Source organism: Mesocricetus auratus, unplaced genomic scaffold (genome assembly GCF_017639785.1).
Source record: "Mesocricetus auratus isolate SY011 unplaced genomic scaffold, BCM_Maur_2.0 Super-Scaffold_100691, whole genome shotgun sequence".
Lineage (NCBI taxonomy): Eukaryota > Metazoa > Chordata > Mammalia > Rodentia > Cricetidae > Mesocricetus > Mesocricetus auratus.
In genome coordinates, this window is record NW_024429267.1 from 33,570,786 (window position 1) to 33,594,012 (window position 23,227).

General features: G+C 42.3%; 1 protein-coding gene across 1 annotated transcript in view; it reads left to right on the plus strand.

Annotated features, from left to right (window-relative positions):
- Positions 1 to 18,166, plus strand: part of Slc9a9 (solute carrier family 9 member A9) — a 534,247-nt gene extending 516,081 nt beyond the window's left edge. The window contains exons 15-16 of the mRNA XM_040739467.1: positions 14,981 to 15,086; positions 16,573 to 18,166. Of these exons, the coding sequence (XP_040595401.1) occupies positions 14,981 to 15,086; positions 16,573 to 16,800 (334 nt within the window). The 3' untranslated portion in view covers positions 16,801 to 18,166. The remainder of the gene's footprint in view (positions 1 to 14,980; positions 15,087 to 16,572) is intronic.
- Positions 18,167 to 23,227: the final 5,061 nt, after the last annotated feature.

The window sequence follows — 23,227 nt, forward strand, 5'->3', positions numbered from 1 at the left end:
TGTTCCACAGTCCCAGGGGAAAGGCTTTGCTGCTTGCTTGAGGAGGCTAAAACAAGAAGGCAAGGCATCCTTACTGGTCAGGCTGCCCCAGGGCTTTCTAGGGACATGGATTTCATGGCAGGAAAATGTGACAGCAAGTAAGAACTGCCCTGGGACAATCCACAGCTGAAACCATAGCTGAACTTTTTTTTCCCCTTTCCATCCAATAATGGGTTCAAAGGACTCCATCGGTGCCACATCCCAAGACTTTATTACTTTGCCGGTAAAATCGAAAATAAGATCCCAAGGGAATTTGCGTTCCAGCCCCAAATCTCTCTCAAGTCTCGATTTGATCCATCAAGCATCACTTGAAAGGATTCATTTCTGGTCACTTGGCACTAAGCACTTGTGAGCACAAAGAGGAATGAGTGACAATATCCCTCCCTCAAGATGCACACAGCCTAACTGGAGGTAAAATATGGTCAAATAATTTTGAGGTAATGCGTGCAGTCAGAATGGTCTTGGTAGGAGCTTGTAGAAATCTTGGTGAGGAAGTTCTCTGGTAGGCACAGAGACCTCAGCTCTGCTCCATTGCCTTGAGCTTAGTGTATTAGTTCCTACTGTAACAAAATACCTGCAGGAGGACAGGTTGATTTTGGCTCATGGATTCAGAGATTTCGGTCCATCATCATAGCCGATAGGCATGACAAAATGGCTATTCCCTGATGGTGAGAGTTTGAGGGGAAGACAGCAGGCAGAGAAGGCAGGCCCAGTTAGAGAAGTCTGGCTGTCAGTGGCAGGTAATGGAGCTCAGTGGTGTCACTGGTACTACTATAATCCCATTATTTGTTCTTTCTGCCAGTGCTAATGTGTGCTTGTTATCCATCCCCAAGTTTACTCTGGACCTCAGAATAGCTTCTGGAGTTCCAGAAAATGCATTCAAGTTCTAGACAAGAAGGGAAAGGGGACAAGATTAATGCTTTATTTAAATAGTTAGAAACCATATCTATCAATTTCTTCGATTTTGCTGGCTACCTTATCTATTGAGGAAGTAGACTAATTTAAAAACTTGGGTCTTTTATTTTAAGGAAGGGAGACTAGGCATTGGGAAGGCAAATGCCACCCCACTCTATATGCTTTAAGGCAAGACCTGAGGGTCAGTGCGTGCCAAGGTAAATATCTATAACAAGCATTCAATGGAGACGAGGCAACATGAGTACTCAAGAACAGCCTCTCACCAAATCCACCTTCATAAATCCATATTGTCTTTTGAAGTATGTGGCATCATAGGCATTGAGGTTTAGTCATTCACAAAATACTTCTATTTGGATGAGAGGTCCCCCTTGCAAGATGAAAAGCTAAAAGCAAAACATCTTTGGTTCAAGGTGTGGTAGGAGAAAGAGCGCGATGCTTTAATGATGAATCTGTGTGCGGCAGGGAGTGAGGGGTCCTGGGAGAGTGGAATATAAAACATCAAAGGGTCGTGGTTTGGAAACAGGAGATCTGCATGTGAATAAATGGGTAAAGGACTCCCACATGCCAAGGTGCACACTGGAGTGAACATTATCTGTAAAGATCCAGAGAGACAGAACACATAAAAAGGATCAAGTTTAATTCCAGGAAAGCTAGTGGAAGAGCATAGCCAATGAGACTAGGAAGAGACTCACAGAGGGCTGCCATGCACGTGTAGTGTCTTAAGGGCCCAGCCATGATGGAGGCCTCCAAGCCCATCTTTGACTGTTCAGTACAGCAGTTTATTTTAATGCTGAGCAGGATACACTGTAGTCTAGATGCTCAGTTCACACAGGCCGGTACTTAAAGCATGGAGTTGACAACACATGGGTCTGAATCCTTGTACATTTGAGAGGTAGAGTCCCACAGAAAGAGCGACTCTGCTGAGAAAGTGAACTTAGTCCCCATGCATTCTGGTAGGGACTGAGGAAGGAAAGCACTGGAGTGTCCTCTTCCTCCTCCCTGGAGCACTGTCCTTCACTCTGGGACAACAGATCCCAGCACTTGGGATACAGAGGCAGGAGGATCTCTGTGAGTTTGAGGAAAGCCTGGTTTCCAGAGTTAGTTTCAGGACAACCAGGTAGAAATTATGTCTATTTTTATCTCATCTAATCCTCTCTATTATGAGGTCACTGTGGTAAGTTATTTCCATCTTATAAAGATCAAAGATGTCAAAAAATTTAACCATTCATGGATAATCAGTAGCAAAGCTGTTATTCAAGCCTAGTCTGTCCTTTTACTTCAAAAATTTGTGAATAAGTAAACACTAAATTTGGATGGCCCTAAGGTAGTTAGGTATTATACATTGAATTGCATTCTCACCCCTAATCCTCTTTCCCCCACCCCTGCCAAGAAAGACATGTGGAAGCTCTAACTTCAGGACCTCAAAATGCAGCCTCATTTGTAAACAGATTGGTTAAGAAGAGCTGAGATCATCCTGGAACAGTATCACAGGTCTCACCCACAGACGTGAGAGGGTCAACTTAAAGGGCCAGGAGACTGCATTTTAATAAGCACAGCACCAGCTTCTGATGCAGTCAGGTGATCAGCTGGCAGAGACTGGGTGTAGACTTTCTTCTGAAGATCCAAGGATGTGGATTAGATGCATGCTAAGGTTTCCTCCTGATTCCAGCATGTCTGCTAGTTAATCCTGATTCCATTTGTCCTGATTACACTGGTGCTTTGGTATCTTAGAATTCTCATCTTTCCTTTAAGCTTTCAAACAAACATCGATGCCCTTTCCCTGTCCCTGGATGGTCTGAATATGAGGATTCCAACAGATTTATCTTAGCAAGTGATAAGTAGATCCTATAGCTATCGCTGATAAAAAACTAACCCCTGGTACCAACAGGATCATCAGTCTTCTACTTTATCATTCCTTAATCTGCCCTTGTTCCTAATCATTCCTCAGTTTCCTAACTCCAGTCCCTGGGCGAATGTCTGAAAAAATTGCACACAGGTGATGAGTGTGTTAGCATTTGCAGAGATAAATCCTCTGCCAGGGAAGGTGGAGAACCATGGCTCCAGGCATCATATGACTACCTAGCTCACCTGGGTATGGCTCCAATGTTCATTTTGATAATTCTAAGGGACACTGTTTGATTACAGGCAGATCTCCGGCAGCTTGAGTGATTCTGGGGGCTGGGAAGGTGGAAGTGGCATTAACAAGACAGTCTTTGAATCTCTACAAACCCCTGTAGAAAAATGGGTGGAACAGCTGGATAAAACACCCATGGACACATTTCCACCCAAATTAGGGTCAAATTGTCTCACAAGACGTAGATGACAAGTGGGTAGAAACAGCTAAGTAGTAGTATCTGGGAGAAGCTGGGAAATTGGGATGCCTTTGAAACAAGCATTAAAGGTGTTCAGGCAGTAGAGAGTATCACCATCTCTATCAGCAGAAATGGAGAGGTCTCAGTAAGGGGTGCTGAAGGGACTAGAGCAGACAAGTAGGCTGAACGTTCTCAGGATAGATCCACCAGGGTAGGGCGAGAAACTACATTGAGTGGAATCAAAATATATATGAGGTCCGGGTTAGCTGGAGGAGTAAACAGGCAGGGAAGTTCAGAATACAAGCCACCATATTTAATGTCATGTTTAATTCCACAGAAGAGGGACCCTGGAATTGGAAAAACATTCCTGAAAACAGAGTCTTGCCATAAGTTCAAGAAAAATAATTTCATGTAAAAATGAATGCAAAAATATGGAAGTCAGGTCCTAGGTAGCTTTTACAAGAAAAAAAATAAAACATAAATAACATACACAAAGAATGCATGCCAAAAATACACCCATAAAGTAAATCAGAACTATTCCATTACTCATTAGCTAAGTTAGAAAACAATGTGCAAATAATATAAGAAACAAAACAACATTAATCAGAATCATAAAAACTTAAACTCCAAAAATAATTTAAAAGAAAAAAATCATTTTAGAAATCATGGCTAAATTACAAATAAGCACAATGAATAATACCTTCAGAGAAAAAAAACAGCTGATAAAAGGATAAAGTTTAAATAAAGAAAAAAGACTATAAAAAGAATTTGAGAGAGAATGACAAATATCAAAGTCGAGCAAACCAAGTTGAACATCCAGGAAACAGGAGCCCCTAAAGAAGGAAGGCAAAACCCATGTATTACCTTTCTCTTGCTGTGACAAACCACCTGAGGAAAACAGCTTGCAGGAGGAAAAGGTTTTCTGGCTAGTGGTTGCAGTTTTCAGCCTGCGGTTAGCTGACTGCCCAGTTTTAGACCGAGGTGAAGCAGAAAATCACAACAGCAAGCACATGCATCAGAGCAGGCTGTTGGCACCATGGCATCCAGGAAGGAGGGAGAGAGAGAGAGAGAGAGGGAGGGAGGGAGGGAGGGAGGGAGGGAGGGAGGGGAGGGAGAGGGAGAGGGAGAGGGAGAGGGAGAGGGAGGAGAGGGAGGGGGGAGAGGGAGAGGGAGGAGAGGGAGAGGGAGGAGAGGGAGAGGGAGGAGAGGGAGAGGGAGAGGGAGAGGGAGAGAAGAAAAAGAAAGAGAAGGAGAAAGAGGTAAGCATCCTGCTCCTGGCTGACCTTTTTCCTCAGCCAGATCGCACCCCCTGTTACTCTTTTCAGCCATGAATTCATCCATAGATTGCTAATCCATTCGTCAGGATAGCATCTCATGGCCCAGCCACCCCTTGGTGTTCCACCTCTGACTATTGCTTGGGATCAAGCATGAGTTTGGGGTCAGCACTTCATATTCCAGCCACAAGAGCAAGGAAACAGCAAATTCTTAAGTCAGAGACCTTTCCTGAAATACCAGGTTTGGAACTGCTTGTAGAGCATGCCTCATGCCTGCGGCCATCAGGCTAGAACAGACTGCACCAGACAAATGCTAGTAGTACTAATAAATTCTAAGGAAAAAGTCCCTTGAGCATCAGGTAGAAAAGCACATGATTTACATTTTCATTATACTTTCAGGAGCAACTTCATGTGTCAAAAGAAATAGAGTGATATATTGATATATTTTCAAAGAAAATAAGTCAATGATTTTATTTCCAGAAAAATTGACTTTCAAAATATAATGGGCACTGACTGTTATCAATATACAAGAACTCAGAGAACATTGATGCCATGAGCCTTTCCTGAGAAATCTATTGAATAACAAGTTTAAATCTAGATGACTTGTGAGACATTGACAGAAGATCTGATGGTGGGCATTTGATGCACAGTACTTGTACAGCTGGGACTAGGAAAATATTAATAGCCACATATACAGGCAATATAAATAAGGGGCTGCTATCTATAGTTACTACAGAGTTTTGTGGGAAGCTAGAATACAAAAGAAGTGTTAATGCAAAAAATGAGAATATGCAAAAATCAACATTTTTGTAATTATTGTGGTGACAATAGTAATATTCTGTGTCTGTTCTGTGTGCAATATGGGAGATAACAAATGAATAATTATGCAAAATTCTAATTATTTTTGTCATGCCCTGAATAATTAGAAACTTGAACTTCAGGTGGAAATATCTGTAGGAAGGCATGAGATATTGAACCTGAAATACATAAGGGTAGCTGATAAAAGCAGACAGCACACAACTTTCCCCAGTTCCACATTCAACCATGTCACATTAATATCCTAAAATTAGCTATGAGGAAAGTACTTGCCCCATGGATATGATGAAGCGTTACTAACCAGCCTCTGTGTGTGTGTGTGTGTGTGTGTGTGTGTGTGTGTGTGTGTGTGTGTATGCATGCTAAAGGAAAACAGGAAATTCCAGAGAAATCTTTGATCCAGGCTATGAGCCAAGATATGTATAAGATGAGCCTGAAAACAATAGTCATATATATGGTAAGAATGATATCAAGCAGGTGGTGGTGGTGCACACCTTTAAACCCAGTACTTAGGAGGCAGAGGTAGTCAGATCTGTGTGAGTTTGACACCACCCTGATCTACAGGAGCTAGTTCCAGGACAGGCTCCAAAGCTATACAGTGAAACCCTGTCTAGAAAAAAAAATGATGTCCAAGGTATTGAAGTTGGAAATAGAGGCAGACAGATCCCTATGAATTCGAGGTCAATTCATATGAATGGCAGTCAGGGACTTTCGGGAGTCATCAAGTCCAGCCCTGCTGACTCCCTCCCAGGGTTCGGGTCAGTTGCCACAATGCAGCGAAGGGAACTTAGAAGATTTCTAGTCTGAGGAGTTACAGAATGAGCTCACACAGGTGCTGTTCAAGTCATGTTCTTTATTCCTCTGCCCACCTATTCTCTTGTCGAGATTGTCTGTAATTTATTAGTTCTAATTCTTTAGTTCTAATTCTAATTTTCTAATTCTCTGTTTCTGTTCTTCCAATTCTGTCTGCTTCTCTGTTCTTCTAACCTAAATGCATTTTTTAAACAGGAGGCTGAAGCAATAATAAAAAATGACAGGAGTTACATCCCATTGGTCAAAAGCACATTCCTTTGGGTGAGTGGTAAGAGCAGAGCCCTTTACCAATGGCAACACCAAGTTTGAAGCTCTCTGGAGTAAGATTGTGAGCAGAGGGTTGGGGCATAGTACCCGGTGAGATAAGTTTTAAGGCATAGGTCTTTGATCAGTTGGCCTAGACAAATGAAGAACTGACTGGCGTAGTTTTTAGGCTTCTTTGTGTTAATAACTTTGGTTAGACACCTGCAACTCTGACCTTGTGCATAATTGTAAAGTTTTAAACTTATGATCCATTAAAAAAAACTTTAGTCTAGTTTGAACTTGCTCTGAGGTAAAAATGAGCTAATTGTATGCAGCTTGCCTTAGTTGGGGAAAAACTTGTTGTTTTCTGATAGTATTCTGAATAATGGGAACTTTAAGTGTCACATGGTCCTCATGGGACAGTAGCTCTAGTTATGAAGCATATCCTAGAATATATTCTATATATCAAAATTACACAGTTAGTGAGAAGTGATCTTCATGATCATCCACAGATATATGTGCCCAGTAGATAGAATATTTTCATGAGATAAACACACAAGCAGTGGGGAAACACCCAAAGCCATTCTTAGGGAAGAAATGAAGTGATTCATGGGAGAAATTACAGAGACAAACAGTTATCCACTGCCAGTGACCCCACAACTGTGCCCCCCAACAGAGAATCACTCATCTGGCAGGTCAGCCTGTTGAACACTAGTTGTCACCTGCTGTGCACTCCCATCATCTGTAAGGGACACTTAGTGAGACCTTGTCTCAAAAAAGTAAAAAGACACTGGAATCATGTCACTAAGACTCAGGAGGTGGCTTGAAAAAACTATCACTAACCGAAGATGGGTCAATTTGAGCATCAACAATAATAACTATAATCAAATAAACTTAAACTTACCACCTCACTATGACATTTGCCAAAAATAACAGTCACTTTTAGAAAGACTGAAGAAATGAACCATTATCTTAAATGCTGACAAATACATGGGATGACTCAGGTACTGTCTTCCATATCTAATGTACTACCAAATAAACCAAATAAATAAATGATGTGCCTCTTTAAAATAGTCTACCTCGCAAAGTTATTCTAGAGATACAATTTCATTATTTTGCAACTCCCACTGAGCAAACAGATGACCTGTGTTTTACTTGTCAGTGGGTGGATGCTAGGGCCTCACCAAGGGCAACAATCACATATGAGCATGCATGAGCCAACTGGAAATAAGCAGGACGTGCCCAAGGCAGAAGAAAGTTGACTTTTACTTGAGCTCTAATCAGCAAAATGCAGACTGGGAAATGCCCAAAGTCAACTGGATCATCAGCAGATAGACTGGAAAAAAAACAAGAATGTTGGGGAAGAGCCCAAGAATCAGAAGACATATACCCTTTCCTTACTGGGCAAGACAAACTGTAGTGTGCAGGAATGCGCTTACAGGTGATAAAACTATAGTGCAAGCTCAGGACATGGTTCATATAAAAATCAGGATGTCAAGTCCCTGTGGGAGGAGGGGGACACTTTGATGAGGATGAAACAGGGCCAAGGGATTTTGCAAGTAGGTGATCAAGTTCTATTTGCAAGCAGCTGTGGTGTGTTTTTTTATTAACCTGTGTATTCGATTTATAAGGTTTGCCAATTCCCTCTTCCTCTCTCTAGTGAAAATCCTTTTAAAATATAATCAGGTGTGCTCACCTGGTACATACAAGGCCCTGAGTTCAATTCTCATCACTAGGAGGAAAAAAACTAAATAAAGTTCTTGACATCAAGGAGGCCAGAGTCTAGAGTGGGAAATCATGTTGTAAATAGTTAGTTTTGAGGCACTATGACAAATGTTTTCAGACATATGTGTACACATGGTTGTCAAAGCAGGATGACCCTGAAACAGTTCAGCAGGGCAGGTCCAAGAAGGCTCCCAGAAGCAGGAAACACATCACCTGGATTTCAAGGGATAACCTTCCCCAGAAAGGCATGTGAAGGACAGAGCCCAGAAACTATAGACTAGAGGGATCTCAGCAGAAGGACATGCAAGGGACAGAGCTCAGGGACTAGACTAGAGGGGTCTCTGCTCACCTGGCACTGGCTTTCTCTAGGCAACCCAGGATCCTTGGTGTTTATTCTGGAATCTGTTTCTTCCTTTGTGTCCCTGCATTTGTCTAAGGCAATATTCTCTAAGAGAATAGAGTATACAATTAATTGTTGACTGAAAGAGCATGTTCTTATGTGATTATATGAATGAAAGATAGTGTATCTACCTTTCTATCATTTTAAAACCAGAACATCACATATGCTATGGAAAAAGAGATTTCTGCTTTTTTTTCAGAGTAGCTGCTGTGAAGGAGGTTCCCACCTAGCCATGGTCAGCTATAATTCCTCCTTCAGCTGGGGAGCTAAGGGATGGAGGAGTTTGTAGAAGCCTTCCTGCCATTTGAGCCCCAGGTGCCAACTCTACAGAATGGCCCATTACATGTTTAACCAGAAGGACAAGACAGCAAACATCAGATGATAAAATCTGGCATATCCAAAGTGAAGAGGAAGGACACACTTTGTTAGGCTACATTTCCTGAGAACCAAACAAAAATGGTGTGATTTGTATTTTGGAATCCAAGAACAATTGTGTGTGTACAAGTCTGGGTGTCCTCTGCTAGCCCCGTTGCTGGATACTCTGTAAATAGCACTGTGGGGCCCAGAAAGGCATGTGGGACCCAGGTACTCTACAGGAACCTAAGGACTGAGAGTCAATTTAGCATCTAGTCCAGTACACACTTACTCATCTCACCCACCTGCCATTCATCCATCACTATCTCTGCTGGCAAGCTGGCACTAGAAGCTAAACGTACTCAGGAAATACAGTTAAGAATGGGTTAGAAAAGACTGGAATTCAAAACGTTGTCTGCTTCCAGGTTTATTGATTTATAAAATGGGGCTATAGCACCTGCCTCTACTGTTGAGGAGAAAACAAGATAAATGGGAAAAGTTAGAAATGAATGGAGTAGAGTGTTCCCAAGCACCTGACCTAGAGACACATACTTTCCTTCTGTATGCCACTAGGTACTGGCAAGTGTGTCGTCCTTACAAAACCCATTTATCGGGACAGTACATTACAGGCTCGTGTGAGTGTTCCCAGAATGGACAAATCTTCCCTCCACAAGCCAAGACATGCCACTCTGGTAATCCAAGACCAACATCAAGTATTCATCGTCTCAGACTAAGTATCTGTGCTGTCTCTCAGACAAGATAAAACCACCATCAGAGACCATCGCATAGATGTGGGTCAGAAACAAGTAGGCTCTCCTTCTTCCTGTCCTCATCCTAAACTTTGTAAATTTATGGATATGAAAAGGCATTCTCATTGGCTTCCCTGTTACCCTGCTTCTTCCTGTCCTCATCCTAAACTTTGTAAATTTTTGGATATGAAAAGGCATTCTCATTGGCTTCCCTGTTACCCTGCTTCTGTGTCCCTATCTTGCTCTAGTTTGGCAATACAACAACAAAAACATAAGAAACAAGCTTGCAAGGGTCTCAAAACCAGACTGATTGCTGGAAATAAGGATATCTTACTCTGCTGTGGCTTCTATAACAAAATGCCATAGACTACTTGGTTTCAGAAACCAGAAATTTATGTTCTCATTGGTCTGGAAACTAACATTTTAAGAGTAGATGCCAGCATGGTCAAGTTTTGGTAAAGCCTCTCCTCCTGGTAGAGAGAGAGAATGCAAATTTCTTCTGAGGACACTAATCACACCATGGGAGACAGCACACTGATGACCTCATGATACACACTGATGACATCATAACACACAATGATGACAAATGATGGCATCATGATACACAATGATGGCCTCATAACATCCCGCTTACCCCTCAGAGGCTCTATGTCCACTTAATATCCCATTGAAGCAAAGGCTTTATATCCAACACAGGACTCTGATAAATAAAACAAATCTTGAGTCCATGCAAAGGGGTGGTGGGGCTTTAAGTGGGGTCTTTGCTTCTCTGTGAAACGTCACTTAAACAAGGCACAAACACCAACAAACTGTACATCCATTGCTTAGAGTAAATTAAAATGAATGAAGTATGATGATCCAGTATGCCAAACCTCAACACAAGACAAAAACCAGAGTGGCCAGGTACTTCAGTTGTTAATGTGGATGGGTACTAAATTTTGCTCCAATATCTCTGACCAAAGGAGAAAATGCATTTGCTAATGGCTTTCTCCTGTTTCTCATGTGTTAAACCTCAGGCTGGGTTCCAGCTTCCACTCATTCCTGAACCAAACAACCAGTCCCTTTAAAAATGAGAAAAGCCGCTGTTTTCCCCCAAGAGCTTAACATTTTGTCTCAGTGCATTTTCAGCTTTCTAGGGAAGCAAAGCTAGCAAGACCAAATGCCCCTTGAGGAATCTCCCTCCCCAAACACGTACTAGAGTCCTAATGAGAAAAATAACACATTTTGCAAAATCTGCTGTTGAGGATATTTTTTGTAGATCAAAAGATTTTTCCTACTTTTTAATAATTCAGGTAACCTTGGAGATCCAGCTGCTTTTCAGATATTGCTTAGCAATGAAGAACCAGAAAGTTGCTGCTTCCCCTGTTCCCACTCAATCATCTTACTAGGCAGGTCCACTTAGTCTGTCTCTAGGACAAGAGGGAAAGCTATGGGAAAAGGGTCCGTAGTCTCAGGCCAGGTCTACTGCCTTCCACAGAGCCTTTATTTGCCCTCGCCTAGCTGGTGTCTTTATTGATTTAGCAATCATTTATTGAGTGACTAAGATATACCAAATACTGTACACAAATAAAAGGAATATCCCTGCACCCAAGGGTACTGCAGGCTGGAAACGAAGCAGTCCATCTTCTCACATAATTGTTACTCTGCCTCTGTGGGTGTTCATCTCTAGCCTGCATTAGTGTGGCACATAAAACAAAAGCGTACAGAAAGAAACAAGTGAGAGTAGGTGAGTGAGTGGGTGTGTGAGAGAGTGAGTGAGTGAGTGAGTGAGAGAGTGGGTGAGTGAGTGAGTGAGTGAGTGAGAGAGTGGATGAGTGAGAGAGAGAGTGAGTGAGTGAGTGAGTGAGGCACAAAGGTAATTTCTAAACACCCAATTTTGTGTCATCATCACGCTTCCTGGGACCCCCCATTGTCTAACAGTACAAGCTCAAGTGGTCCGTTTGACCTGTCTTAGCCTTCCATTCTTGGGGAAAAACTTGTGCCTTAGCTGTAATCTGCCTTTCTCATTCTTCCTGGGAACTCATTCAGAACCTACTCCTGTTCCTCATACCACACCACCTCTCCATATCATCCTGTACCAGAGATTCAGCAGACACTGAGCACATCATATATGGCCATCACTGAGCAAGCCAAGATGTTGGGGAGTACAGTCTGGGCTCCACATCTCTGGCAATGCATGGAGCACCATACCTCCCATCATGCAGAGAGGCCATGCTTCCTGGGGTTCACACCACTACAAAACGGTCAAAGAGCATTGTGTGCTTCCCAAGATCCCAGGAATCACCCATCAACAAAGGCTGCCCACCTCTCCCCCACTCATCACTTCCTGCTAGCCCCTACTGGGTAGTTTTCAATGGACACAGATGTCCAGGGGCACAAGGTCTGCCTCAGCGCTCATAAATTCCAATGCTGCACCAAATGCCTGAGTGGCAGGTGTGTTTACCTTTGATCCCCACTGTCACTTAGACAAGGACTAGAACGCCAAAAACAAATTTTAAGAATCAGATAAATAGTTCCAGGCCTGGTGGCAAAGGGACATAACACCAGATGCTTGAGAGCCTTGGTTAGGAAAACTACGAGTTCAAGGCAAGCATAGGAAACCTATTGAGAACCGCCCCCAATCTCAAAGTAAAGGTAAAAAGAGGGCCAAGGGTGTAGTTCGATGGTAGAGTGCCTGCCTAGCATGACAAAAACCTTAGTCTTAATCCTCAATGCCATAAAAATAGCATCTGAAAGGCAAGTTAAAGTTTAAATTCTTCTGTTTATGTTATTTTAGTAACTATGTATAACAAACCTGAGGCTCAGACAGATTAATAACTGGACCATCAGTTGTATAATACAGCTTGTGTTCATGTCCATATCATTTGCAGAGCCTATCCAGGAGGAGTTAAATAGCTCTGTTTGGTTTTAGTTCTAATATTCACAAAAAAGAAAAACCCTAGAATTTTAGTCTTTGAGGGTTTTCTCTAATGGTATTGTACATAATTTAAACAAGTACCTCATCAGGATTAAAAGTACGTTCTTAGTGCAACTTTAAACTTGTGTTTTACTTAAATAACCCTGTTTTGTCATTTTTTACTCTTTAGCACACTGAGAAGCCTGATAGAGGTCCTTGGGCCTCTCTCACACTCTTAGAGCCTTGACCACACTGGTACCCCTAGGACATTGTTGACATGCCACTACTTAGGCCTCAAGAAACCAAGTTGGCTAGGTTTTCCTTGTTCTTAAGTTGGTCGTTGAAAAGCCTTTCCACTTATTTTCATGGGTCTGTACATATGGTAAACCCTGACAGCTAAGCCTCTCCTGTCCCAGCTCAGAAGAGGCTCAGCTCACCAGCAGAAAGAGACTCCAAAAGATGCTTCTAGGGAACTCTGCAGATCACCTGCCATACCTGATTCTGCCTTGGTAAGTTCCCTTCTTAAGGAGATGTGGTGGTTTGAATAGGAATGACCCCCATAGACTCATGTGTTTGGTTCACAGGGGGTGGCATTACAGGAGGTGTGGCCTTGTTGGAGTAGATATGTTTTTGTTGGAGGCCTTGAGGTTTCAGAAGCTCAAGCAAGGCCTCGTGTCTCAGTTCTTTTTCTGCTGCCCTCAGATCAAGACGTAGAACTCTCAACTCCTTCTCCATCACCATGCCTTCCTGCTTGCCACCATGCTTCAGGCCATGATGGTGGACTAAACCTCTGAACTGTAAGCCAGCCCCAATTAAATGTTTTCCTTTATAAAAGTCACCATGGTCATGGTGTCTCTTCATAGCAATAAAAACCTAAGTAAGACAGAGATGATGGTGATGGATTTAAAATTGCAAGAGGGAGAGGGTCATAGAGGGATGGCTCAGCCATTAAGGGCTAGGCTCACAACAAAAATTGCAAAGGGAGACTTTAGGTTACATCAAATTATAATATCTCCAGGCCTTAATTCCTTCATCCAGAAAATGAAGGAAATAACACTCTAATGAAAATTAATAGGATACCATTGAGGGCTTTCAGATTTGTCTGTGTACTTATAAGATGTGACAGCAAAGCCAGTCTCTGAAGGATAATTTCTTCCCTGGTCCTCAAGTGACCTCACCAGCCACTCATCTTAAAGGAGCCAACCTTCCCATTTGCACGTAACACTGCAGACTGGCTTGCAAATCTCGTCAGTTATTTTCTTCCTTACCTGAGCCACGTTCACAGTCCCCTGCTTCATTGCCACTTTACTGTCAAGTGATCTGCATCCAGAGGGGTCCAGAGATCCTCCCTCTGCTCCCACTTGCTGGGACATCACGGGAGTGAACGAGGTATTCTCCAGCTATGGGTAGTCCCTATAGCCATCCCCTGGATCTTCTCCCACCCCAAGTGCCTGTGGGTGGCTGCAGATCTTCACAAGCCAACCAGTGTCAAGTGTTTCTTTTTTCTCCCTTTCTCTTTTTATCATCACTGTGTGGAAAGTTGATGAGATAAAATACACTCCAGCAGAGGAAATAATATAAACTTAGAAGTCATTTCTAATAGAATGGTGGAATAATTCCACTACTTTCTTTCAGATAATAATAATAATAACAATAATAATAGTAATAATGCCACATGATGCTCCTTCTGGGGATTTCATTATTGATGGATTGGAGGAGAGCACAATGGCTTCAGATGAACAGGTTTCCTTTTAACTGGTTGGAACACTTTGGGATGAAGAAATGAGACGGACAGGTGCTAGACAATAGAACAAACCTAGCAGCAGCTTATTTGCATAATTTTGTATAGAAGTGTACTGATGTATGAAGTATAAAGTTACTGTATTGCATACTAAAAATGAAGAATCTTGGAAAACATTCAGTGTTGACTACCCAATTCTGAAATAGCTGAGCGTTTTATGAAATACCTCTTGCTTCTTTGTGGAAATGAGTGGTGTTTTACTCTAGCTCTCTCTCCCTCTCTCCCTCTTGTTGTATGTGTGTGTGCACACATGTACACACTCGTGTTTGTGTACAATTTTTAGGAAACACACCTTTTATACTATTGTTCTAGGTAATTCTTCAAAAGGTATTCTCTAAACAGATTAGCCACCGTGTGGGGTCTCGAGGAATAGGGGGTTGGGCATTTTGCATCTTTCTCTAACACTGTGTAGCCCCTCGCTATGTCTGCATGATAAAAGGCCACCCGAAGGCCTACACCAGTGTATAGAGCGAAGATTAGGAACAGCAATTTTTGCAGGCCAAATCGCTCCCTAAATGAGGGAGCAGAAGATTTAAAGGTGAACATAACTGTCTGTTTGGACAGCATGCAAAGGTCTCTGCTGTGTGAGAAATGAAAGCCTAACCTCCTTTTGACAAGTATTCCTTAACAGGCCCCACCCCAGATATCTGAAGCCCATCTTAACCCACTCAGGTCCTCCACTGACCACCACATTGCCTGCGTGGTGTGGCCCTGTCTCCAGGCTGCTTACCAGTCCTCAGGCCTACGGGGTGAGTGAACAGTCAGGTGGGGCAAGCCCGGTGAGTATGGATGAGCTAGAGACCTCAGGCTTCCTCCTTAGCTTGAGGGGGAGGCAGCTTTGACATTTACTGCACCAAGAAGTATTTCTCTTCTCTGCTCAGTTGTTGCTGATGCTGGCTTCTTCTTTTTAAAAAAAATGGGGGATTTTTTTATTTTTACCAATATCTTTAATCATAAAATGAACTTAGAAAATGTAAAAGTGATGTGTCTTCACAAACTGCTGTGTTTTGAAGTTTTGGATATTAGGTCTGTGCTTTATAGCTCAGGGGAGTAGAATAAAAAACAAAACAAAACTACTGAGAAGCAATTAGAGTCATTACCAGCAAATCAGAGTGTCGGGCAACTGGAGAAGCACAGAGTCTGGGAGCTGAGAGAGGCCTAAGGAGCCATCAGCCAGCATCCTCACAGAAGGAGGCTCTTTCTCTCAGATAACCTCAGCCGCTGAGGGCTTCCCACAGGAACATGACCGAAAGACTCCTCACACAACAGATTCATTTTAAATAGCTCTCAGATGCTCCCAGAGTAGACTAAAGGTGGAACCCTGTCCTAAGGTGCCATCCTTCCTAACAAATGGAAGAGCTGAGATGCCACTCTCTTTGGGGGAACTTCTGGATGAGGTGACCATTCCTGGTCAGATATATTCATTTCTGACATTATCCCATCCTTTATGGCCAATGTCAGTCACTTCTAGTCTTGTGACACTTATCTCAAGAAATGTCCTGAAACCCCATTTAAAGTGAAACATAACATCCTGATCCAAGAGTTTTTCGAGAAGGCAGGGGCCTTTCAAACCCAGATGGGGCCTCTTTAAGGACACAGGATTTGGCTGTCTTGATTCTGGTCCACCTTCCTGGGTACCAGTGAAGAAAACCCACCAAATCCCATTCTTCTCCCCTGAGCCCATGGAGATGGGTCACAGGATCAGAGACTCTTTGAGGCTATGGAGAAAGCCAAGTTTTCATGTTGACATAGAGAATGCTATGCCATGAACAAGTGCAGATGGGCCATAGTGAAAGTGGCCATTAATTCAAAGAAAAGGGTTTTCCAGTCCTGGAGAGATGGCTCATTCGGGAAAGCATGTGCTGTGAAAACATGAAGACCTGAATTGGGATCCCCAGCATGGGCCATGCACCTGTAATCCCACAGATAGAGGCACATGAAGATGCCTAGAGCTAGCTCACTAGCCAGATGGTCTAACTTAACTGGTGAGTCCAGATCTAGTGAGAGAAAAAATAGAGAGGAAGAAAGAAAGGCAAAGTGGAAAACCATTAAAAACACAGGATGTCAGCCTCTGGTATCCACTCACATGTGTGTATGTATTACACACACACACACACACACACACACACACACACACAAATCTATTTTTTAACGCAGTAGAAATGCTTCTGTTTTCTGCCTTCATCATGAAGTGACCCCCCCTCTCTCTCCTCCCCCCCCATCTTAATAAACCAGGAACACCTGAAAGAGGATGATGTGGAATGTATTGTAAACCAAGATGAACTCGCCATGAATTACCAGGAACCAGACTCCTCACCCAGCAGTCCTGCCACAAAGCTAGCCCTAGATCAGAAGCCTTCACTCGGGACTCCAGGCAAGGAAAACATCTACGAAGGAGACCTTGGCCTCGGCAGCTATGAACTCAAACTGGAGCAGACCCGGAGTCAACCCCAGATGGACTAATTTCATGGTGAGGGCAGATGTAATCACAAGTGACAGTGACGCAAGACCGCTGCGGAATGCCAACAGCCTAAGAGGCAGTGCAGAGAGAGACAGAAAGTATTAAGGACATAAATTGGACAGAATCAAAACCTTGTCGCATGTTTCCTCCCGTGCCTTCAGAGACAAGAATTCATTACCTTCCCTCTGTATTATCCAACCTCATTTAATTATCTGACAGCCATTTTTACTGCTGGATTGGGGGCCAGGCGAGTCAGGTCTAGCTGCCTTTGGGATAAACCACATGTGCCGGGTCTGCAGGGGGCTCCGCCTCCTGCTCCTCAGATGGCTCTCCAGGCCCTTCACGTGGAGTATGGACTACCTTCCCTTAATTATGGAGCATTAACAACATGAAAAAAGAGCCTCTGAGCATAGCGACAGTTCTTATCTCTTAGGACTTGGCTCCAATTGTTCTAACTGATTCTAAGGCCATGGCAGAGCCCACTGAGTATTCAGTGCCCACTATTGATGGCCTCGGAGAATTTCCATGCCTTAGGGACCCTGTTGTTCTTGCTGGCACTCTCTCCATACTGTTCTTCCCACTATTCCAAGGAGCTACTTGCCTCCAGGTGTGTCTATGTTAAGCATAGGGCCTCTTGCCAGTCTAAGGGAACTCTTTCCAGGAAAAGCTGGTTTCTTTCCCACATTCTGTGTTTTATCCAAATGATGAGCCTCCCTTCCTTGTGCACTGGAGCAACTTCTTGGCTCTTGAAGCAGGTTCCCTCTGCATGCTGGGAAGACATATTTTGCAACATGATCCACATGGGGGAGACTGTGCAGGGCCCTGACCTTTCCCAGTTCCAATACTGGTGGCTGATTGGTAGCAAAAAGGCAAAAATAATAGGGCTGGTGGCATTTAAGCCACACTGAGGCACCAAGGACAAGCACCAATCCGGACTCACCCCTTCCCAGTGTGCTCAAGGATGCATTGGAGAGATCAACACAATAGTTTTTAATTCAGCTGCATGACCTGTGCCTTTGAAGCCATAAGATACCTCAAGCCTAGCTTCTCTTGAAATGCAGATGTTGCTATCAGGCTCCAAAGAGCAGGCTTCAGACTGAGGAGCCCAAGACATGATGGACTTGCTTTTGAGGGAGATGGAGAATGATGTCTTTCTCAGGCCCAAAGCTTAAAACTAATGCATGCTTTGCTGATCACTTCTTAGGCCTTAGACCTATGGTATCGGGTATACTGCTCTGCATGTCATCTTTCTTGCTTCCAAATAGTAGAAACTGGGGGAAACTTTTGTATTCAACTGATTAAAATCTTGTCATTTTGGGTAAATATGGCAAGTCGAGAAGTTTTTCCTAATAAAATTTTGTTAATGGAGTATGATTATTTTGGTGGTTGGTTCATTTCAAGACATCTCCTCTGACCAGACTAATTGAGAGTTCTGCACTTTTGTCTTTAGAGCGTGGGGTATTACTAGCAGGTACTAAATGCTAACTTAAGGGAGGTGCTTGGGTCCTCAGACCCATGAACAACCAAAGGTGACAGAGCAGCAAGCCACTGAAGGAATGAAGAAATCTGGGAGGGTGTCCCAAATGAGGGAACCCAGTCAAGCAAAGTGGCACAGCCTCCTTTCATCCCACCAGAGGTGACCGGAATTTGTGAAGAGCTATAAAAGTAGAGAAGACACTAAAGGAGGAAGGAAAGATGGCCAGAAGGTGAGGATCGATCTCATTTCTGCCCATATCACATGGAAGGAGAAGCTGAAAACTTGGTGTTTGCTTTGTGTTGAAAGGGAGGGGGACTTCCCCAAAACAGTCAAGTAGTAATGAGAACAGAGAGAGTGAAAGGAAGAAGAATTTGACTGGCAGATACCAGGTGAAATGACATAAGGTGTGGAGGGGTGGGAGCAGACTAAAACCAGCATCAAGTCACGAAGCACGAGTTAGAACAAAACTAGTCTCTGCCTCCCCAATGGCTTCTTGCTTAGAGACAATCTCCCTTTGCAACCCACCAGCATGCATTACTACTGACAAGGACAGTGGGATAACCATCACCATGCTGAATCCTGGAGTAGGATCCCAATCATAGCCCATCCTATATGTGAGACAGTGCTCTCTTCTTGCTATGTGACTACCAGCCAGCCTCTGAATCAGTCCAAGAACCTAACAGAGGCTAGTAGTGCCCAGTTAGCAATTCAAAAAGACAAGCCCTGTTATGCTGCTACTGGGAAGGATAATGAATTATTATCTTAAGCAATGTCCTGTGCTTTGATTAGCAGCCTCATGACTGTGAAATGCAAACCTATTATTTACTGCCAGGTTCTAATGAATAATAAAGGCACAAGTTCTTTATTCAAGCTACTAATATTTTCATTCATTATTAGAGCTTTAAACAGGATTCTCGTTAATTAGATGACTGGATCTTCCTTGAACTTTTTAGCATGGGTCCATCGCACACATGCGCATTCATACACATAGAGTTTGACTCACTATCACATACATGCGCATTCATACACATAGAGTTTGACTCACTATCAGAGCCCCGTCCAAAGCCTCTACAGTGTGTCCCATAATGCTTGGATATGTCTGAGCAGGTCTGAAACCCAGTATCAAATGCTATTATGGTCTTTATTTATTGTGAAATTTCTCAAAATTTCTTAGAGATCAATCTAACAATACAAATCAAAACTGAGATTTTAAGTACTCCCTGGACCACTAATATCATGTGCAGAGCTATTGTTTACAGTGAAAAGCAGAATACAGGAAAATCTTCAATATATCCACATTTTGGAAGTGGTACAAAGATGCCCAGTGGACCCCAAGTCTAACTTAGAATCCTAAAATGAGAAGGCAAGATGTATACAGAACCAAGCTGTCTGGCCAAGGTGTAGTCCTGGCCACCACTGTCTCTGCCCCAGTCTCTTCTGCAAGGCTATCTGACAAGTTACAAATCTGTCTCCAAAAGATATTAGATTCCTCTTCTGGTGGACAAATTTCTCCTCCCAATGCCACCAGGGCTTCCATACTTTCTTCTCAAAGCAGGAGATTCCTGGGAAAATTCTAATTTGCTTGTGTACATTGTTTGAATAGTATGAAAGCCCAAGAGAGGGACATAAGTATCTCTCTAGAATGTATTCATTTGTGCCAGGCAGGCTGGTTACATTTCCCAACTCTATGTTTGTTGTTTATTTTTGTTTTGTTTTGTTTTTGAGACAGGGTCTTTTTCAGACCTTGGTGTCCTAGAATTACTATAGACCACGCTGGCCTTGAAATCACAGAGATCAGATACTCTTTGTTTTAACAACTCAGTGAATTATACCTGCATCTAAAACAAGTCGGAGCCAAGGTTAGAACACATTCAGTTAGTATACAGTACACAAGAACCATTTCTGTAGAGCCTCTTGGCTTTGGTTGCTTTTGGAAGGTCTGGCATAAGGAACTCTATCTTGTTGGTTTGAGACAAAATTTCACTGTGAAGTCCAGGCTGGTCTCAAACTTATGGTATCTTCAGCTTCCCAAGTGCTGAGATCACCACATCCAACATGACTTCATTTTCGTTCTGACAATTCCCCCTCCCTTGTCTGTGAACAATATTCTCTGAAGATCTCACTGACTAACCAGCAGAGGGTTTGTTCTCTCTTGTGTCTCATTGCCAAGATAATATTAGCAGTTGGTTGGTCTGATTTGATTCTGCATTGGGAGAATAAGTGGCAGGTGTCAAGTTATTAGTGCCAGAAAGCTTTTATGGCCAATTTTGAGCAACTAAGAAGTCTAGAAGGAATGGCTCACAGGTCAAGCATTTCTAGAGTCCATTCTGTTTATTCTGTGGGTAGTGTCCTGACATCTCAAAAATATTGTCTGTGTTCCTTTGTCAGAGGCTGTACTTCTGCAGAATGTTCACAAACAACAGTTTCATAAAGCTTAACAAATATACAACTACCAAGAGCAAACACTGTTAAAGAATGCTAACAGAAAATAGTTACAAAGCTTCACAAAAGATATAATCAACCAGAGTAGAACTGATTCCAAACTTGTGTACAAATGTCCAATGCCTATTCATTCTTAGAAGGCTTATATAGACAGTATAAGAGGCATATAAAAGATCCCCCTAAAAATAAGCATTATTACACAGAACTTTATAAAGGCCCTATATATATATATATATTAATTTAGCTTCTACTGTTAAAACAAAATTTAGAATCCTTGGTTCAGTAGGATAAGGCTACAGGATTGACAATCAAAATTTTAGACCTCTCACATAGGCAAGGAACTGCTCTAATTATTACAGATTATATACAAATAGACCCCATATGTATAGTCACACAACAGAGCTAAGACAAACAGACCACAGTTTCAGATAACAAAATTGTTCAAATGTCAAGTTTCCCATTTGACTACACTGAAAACAACATTTTTTTTGGTTTTTCGAGACATGGTTTCTCTGTATTGTTTTGGAGGCTGTCCTGGAACTCGTTCTGTAGACCAGGCTGGCCTCGAACTCACAGAGATCTGCCTGCCTTCTGCCTCCCTAGTGCTGGGATTAAAGGCGTGCGCCACCAACGCTGGACAGCAATTTTTATTCTGGATATGTGAGAAGTTACACATATTGAAAGCATTTATTAAAACAACTTAGTTGTTATTCTGAACAATAAATCATGGTACATCCATTTCATAAAACAGAATCTTACATGTTCATATAAACTGAACTTTGAGATACGTAGGGCAACAAAGTTTGGGCCAGAATGCATGCCGGACTACCATGAGGAAACTGATAGGAACGGTTGACTGTTAAGAACTAGAGGGAGACAATTTTCACTTTTGTCCCTTCCGAGTTATACATACTGCAGACATATTATTTATTCAAAATAAAACATTAGTTAGGCTCTTACAAAATAATCCGATGCAGAAAGCTAAGCTGCAGTAGGAAGCGGAGTGGAAAGTTAGAAGCCCTATCATTGTCAAAACCGTCTTTCAGAGACCTTAAGAGTGTGCAGTGTGACACCTAGAGTACCCAGCACCCACTCATCCAGCACTCAGTCACAGGTGCCACTCTGCAAAAGCTCTGACTCACTGACTCCTGAAAGTGCCCCCACCTCTCAAATAATTAACACCTTTTAAAAAGTGGTTTCCTATCAGATAGCAAAACATGGAAAAAAGAGACGGCAATGTAACTAGAACAATGTGCCGCTGACCCAGAAACAAGCAAGATCAGGAAAATCAGTACAAAGCCCAGAAACAGACCTGTACATGGATATATTTAGAAGTCTAGTTTAAGAAAATGTGGCATTTCAATTTGGGCTAGAGAGAAGTGGACTAATTGCTTTTCAATTTAGAAAATGAAAGCAAGTTAGATACTGTCCTTTAATGAGTGTGAAACCAAATCCTAAGTACTTGAAATAGCCAAACATAAAAGAGCAAAACAACAGGACATTTCAAAGTTAATAATACTGCAAAACATACAAGCAACCTTGCCACAGAGTCTTCCTGAGACAGAAACAAAACAAACACAAATATGACTTTAAAATCTGAGACCTCCTTTGTTAAATAACACCAAATTTGAAAGCAAGAAACAAACAGGGAAATGTATGTATGTATGTATGTATATGCATATATGTATATATGTATGTATGTGTATATATATGCATATATGTTATCTGTATGTATAGGTTGAGAATTATTCCCCAGAATATACATTTTTTTGAGATAGGATTTCTCTGTGTAGTCCTGACTGTCCTGTAACTCATTTTGTAGGCCAACCAGGCTGCCTTCAACTCAGAGATCTTCCTGCCTCTGCATCCCAAGTGCTAGGATTAAAGGTATGAGCTACCACCTCCAGGCACAAATAATTCTTACCAACACATGAGAAAAATGTTTAAAAGACTACCAAATTTAAAAGAAAAAAATGGTGCCAAGGCTTATGGGATTAACTGTTGTGCACCTTCGAGTCATAATCTCTACTTTAAGGTAACTAGTAGAAAAACAATAACTGATATTTAGACATAAGAAAATGTACAGAACAGTCTTTAGTGTGACACTATTTGTTGCCACAAAATGTTGGGGAAAACATTCCAAAATGCCCATCAATAACACAAGAGTCACCTAAACTGTCCCATTCTGTGGAACACTGCAGCAATCCCAGGCTGTGATTAGCCTATCTGCATACGCTCAACTGGAAATATTTCTATTGGTAGGGTTTAAATATAAACTATCCCCATAGGATCTTGTATTGATCATGTATTGTAATCAGCTGGGGGTGCTCTTGCCAGAGGGAGGCGGGATCTAAATACACACAGTTGTAACTGGAGGGATGTGGAAGGAAGAGAAATACAGATGATATAATGACCCCCAGTCTAAGGCTTACACAATGACTTACATTATACATTACATAAGGTTTACACAACTCCATCCTTTGCAGGGGAAACTGAGAGAAAGAATGGGT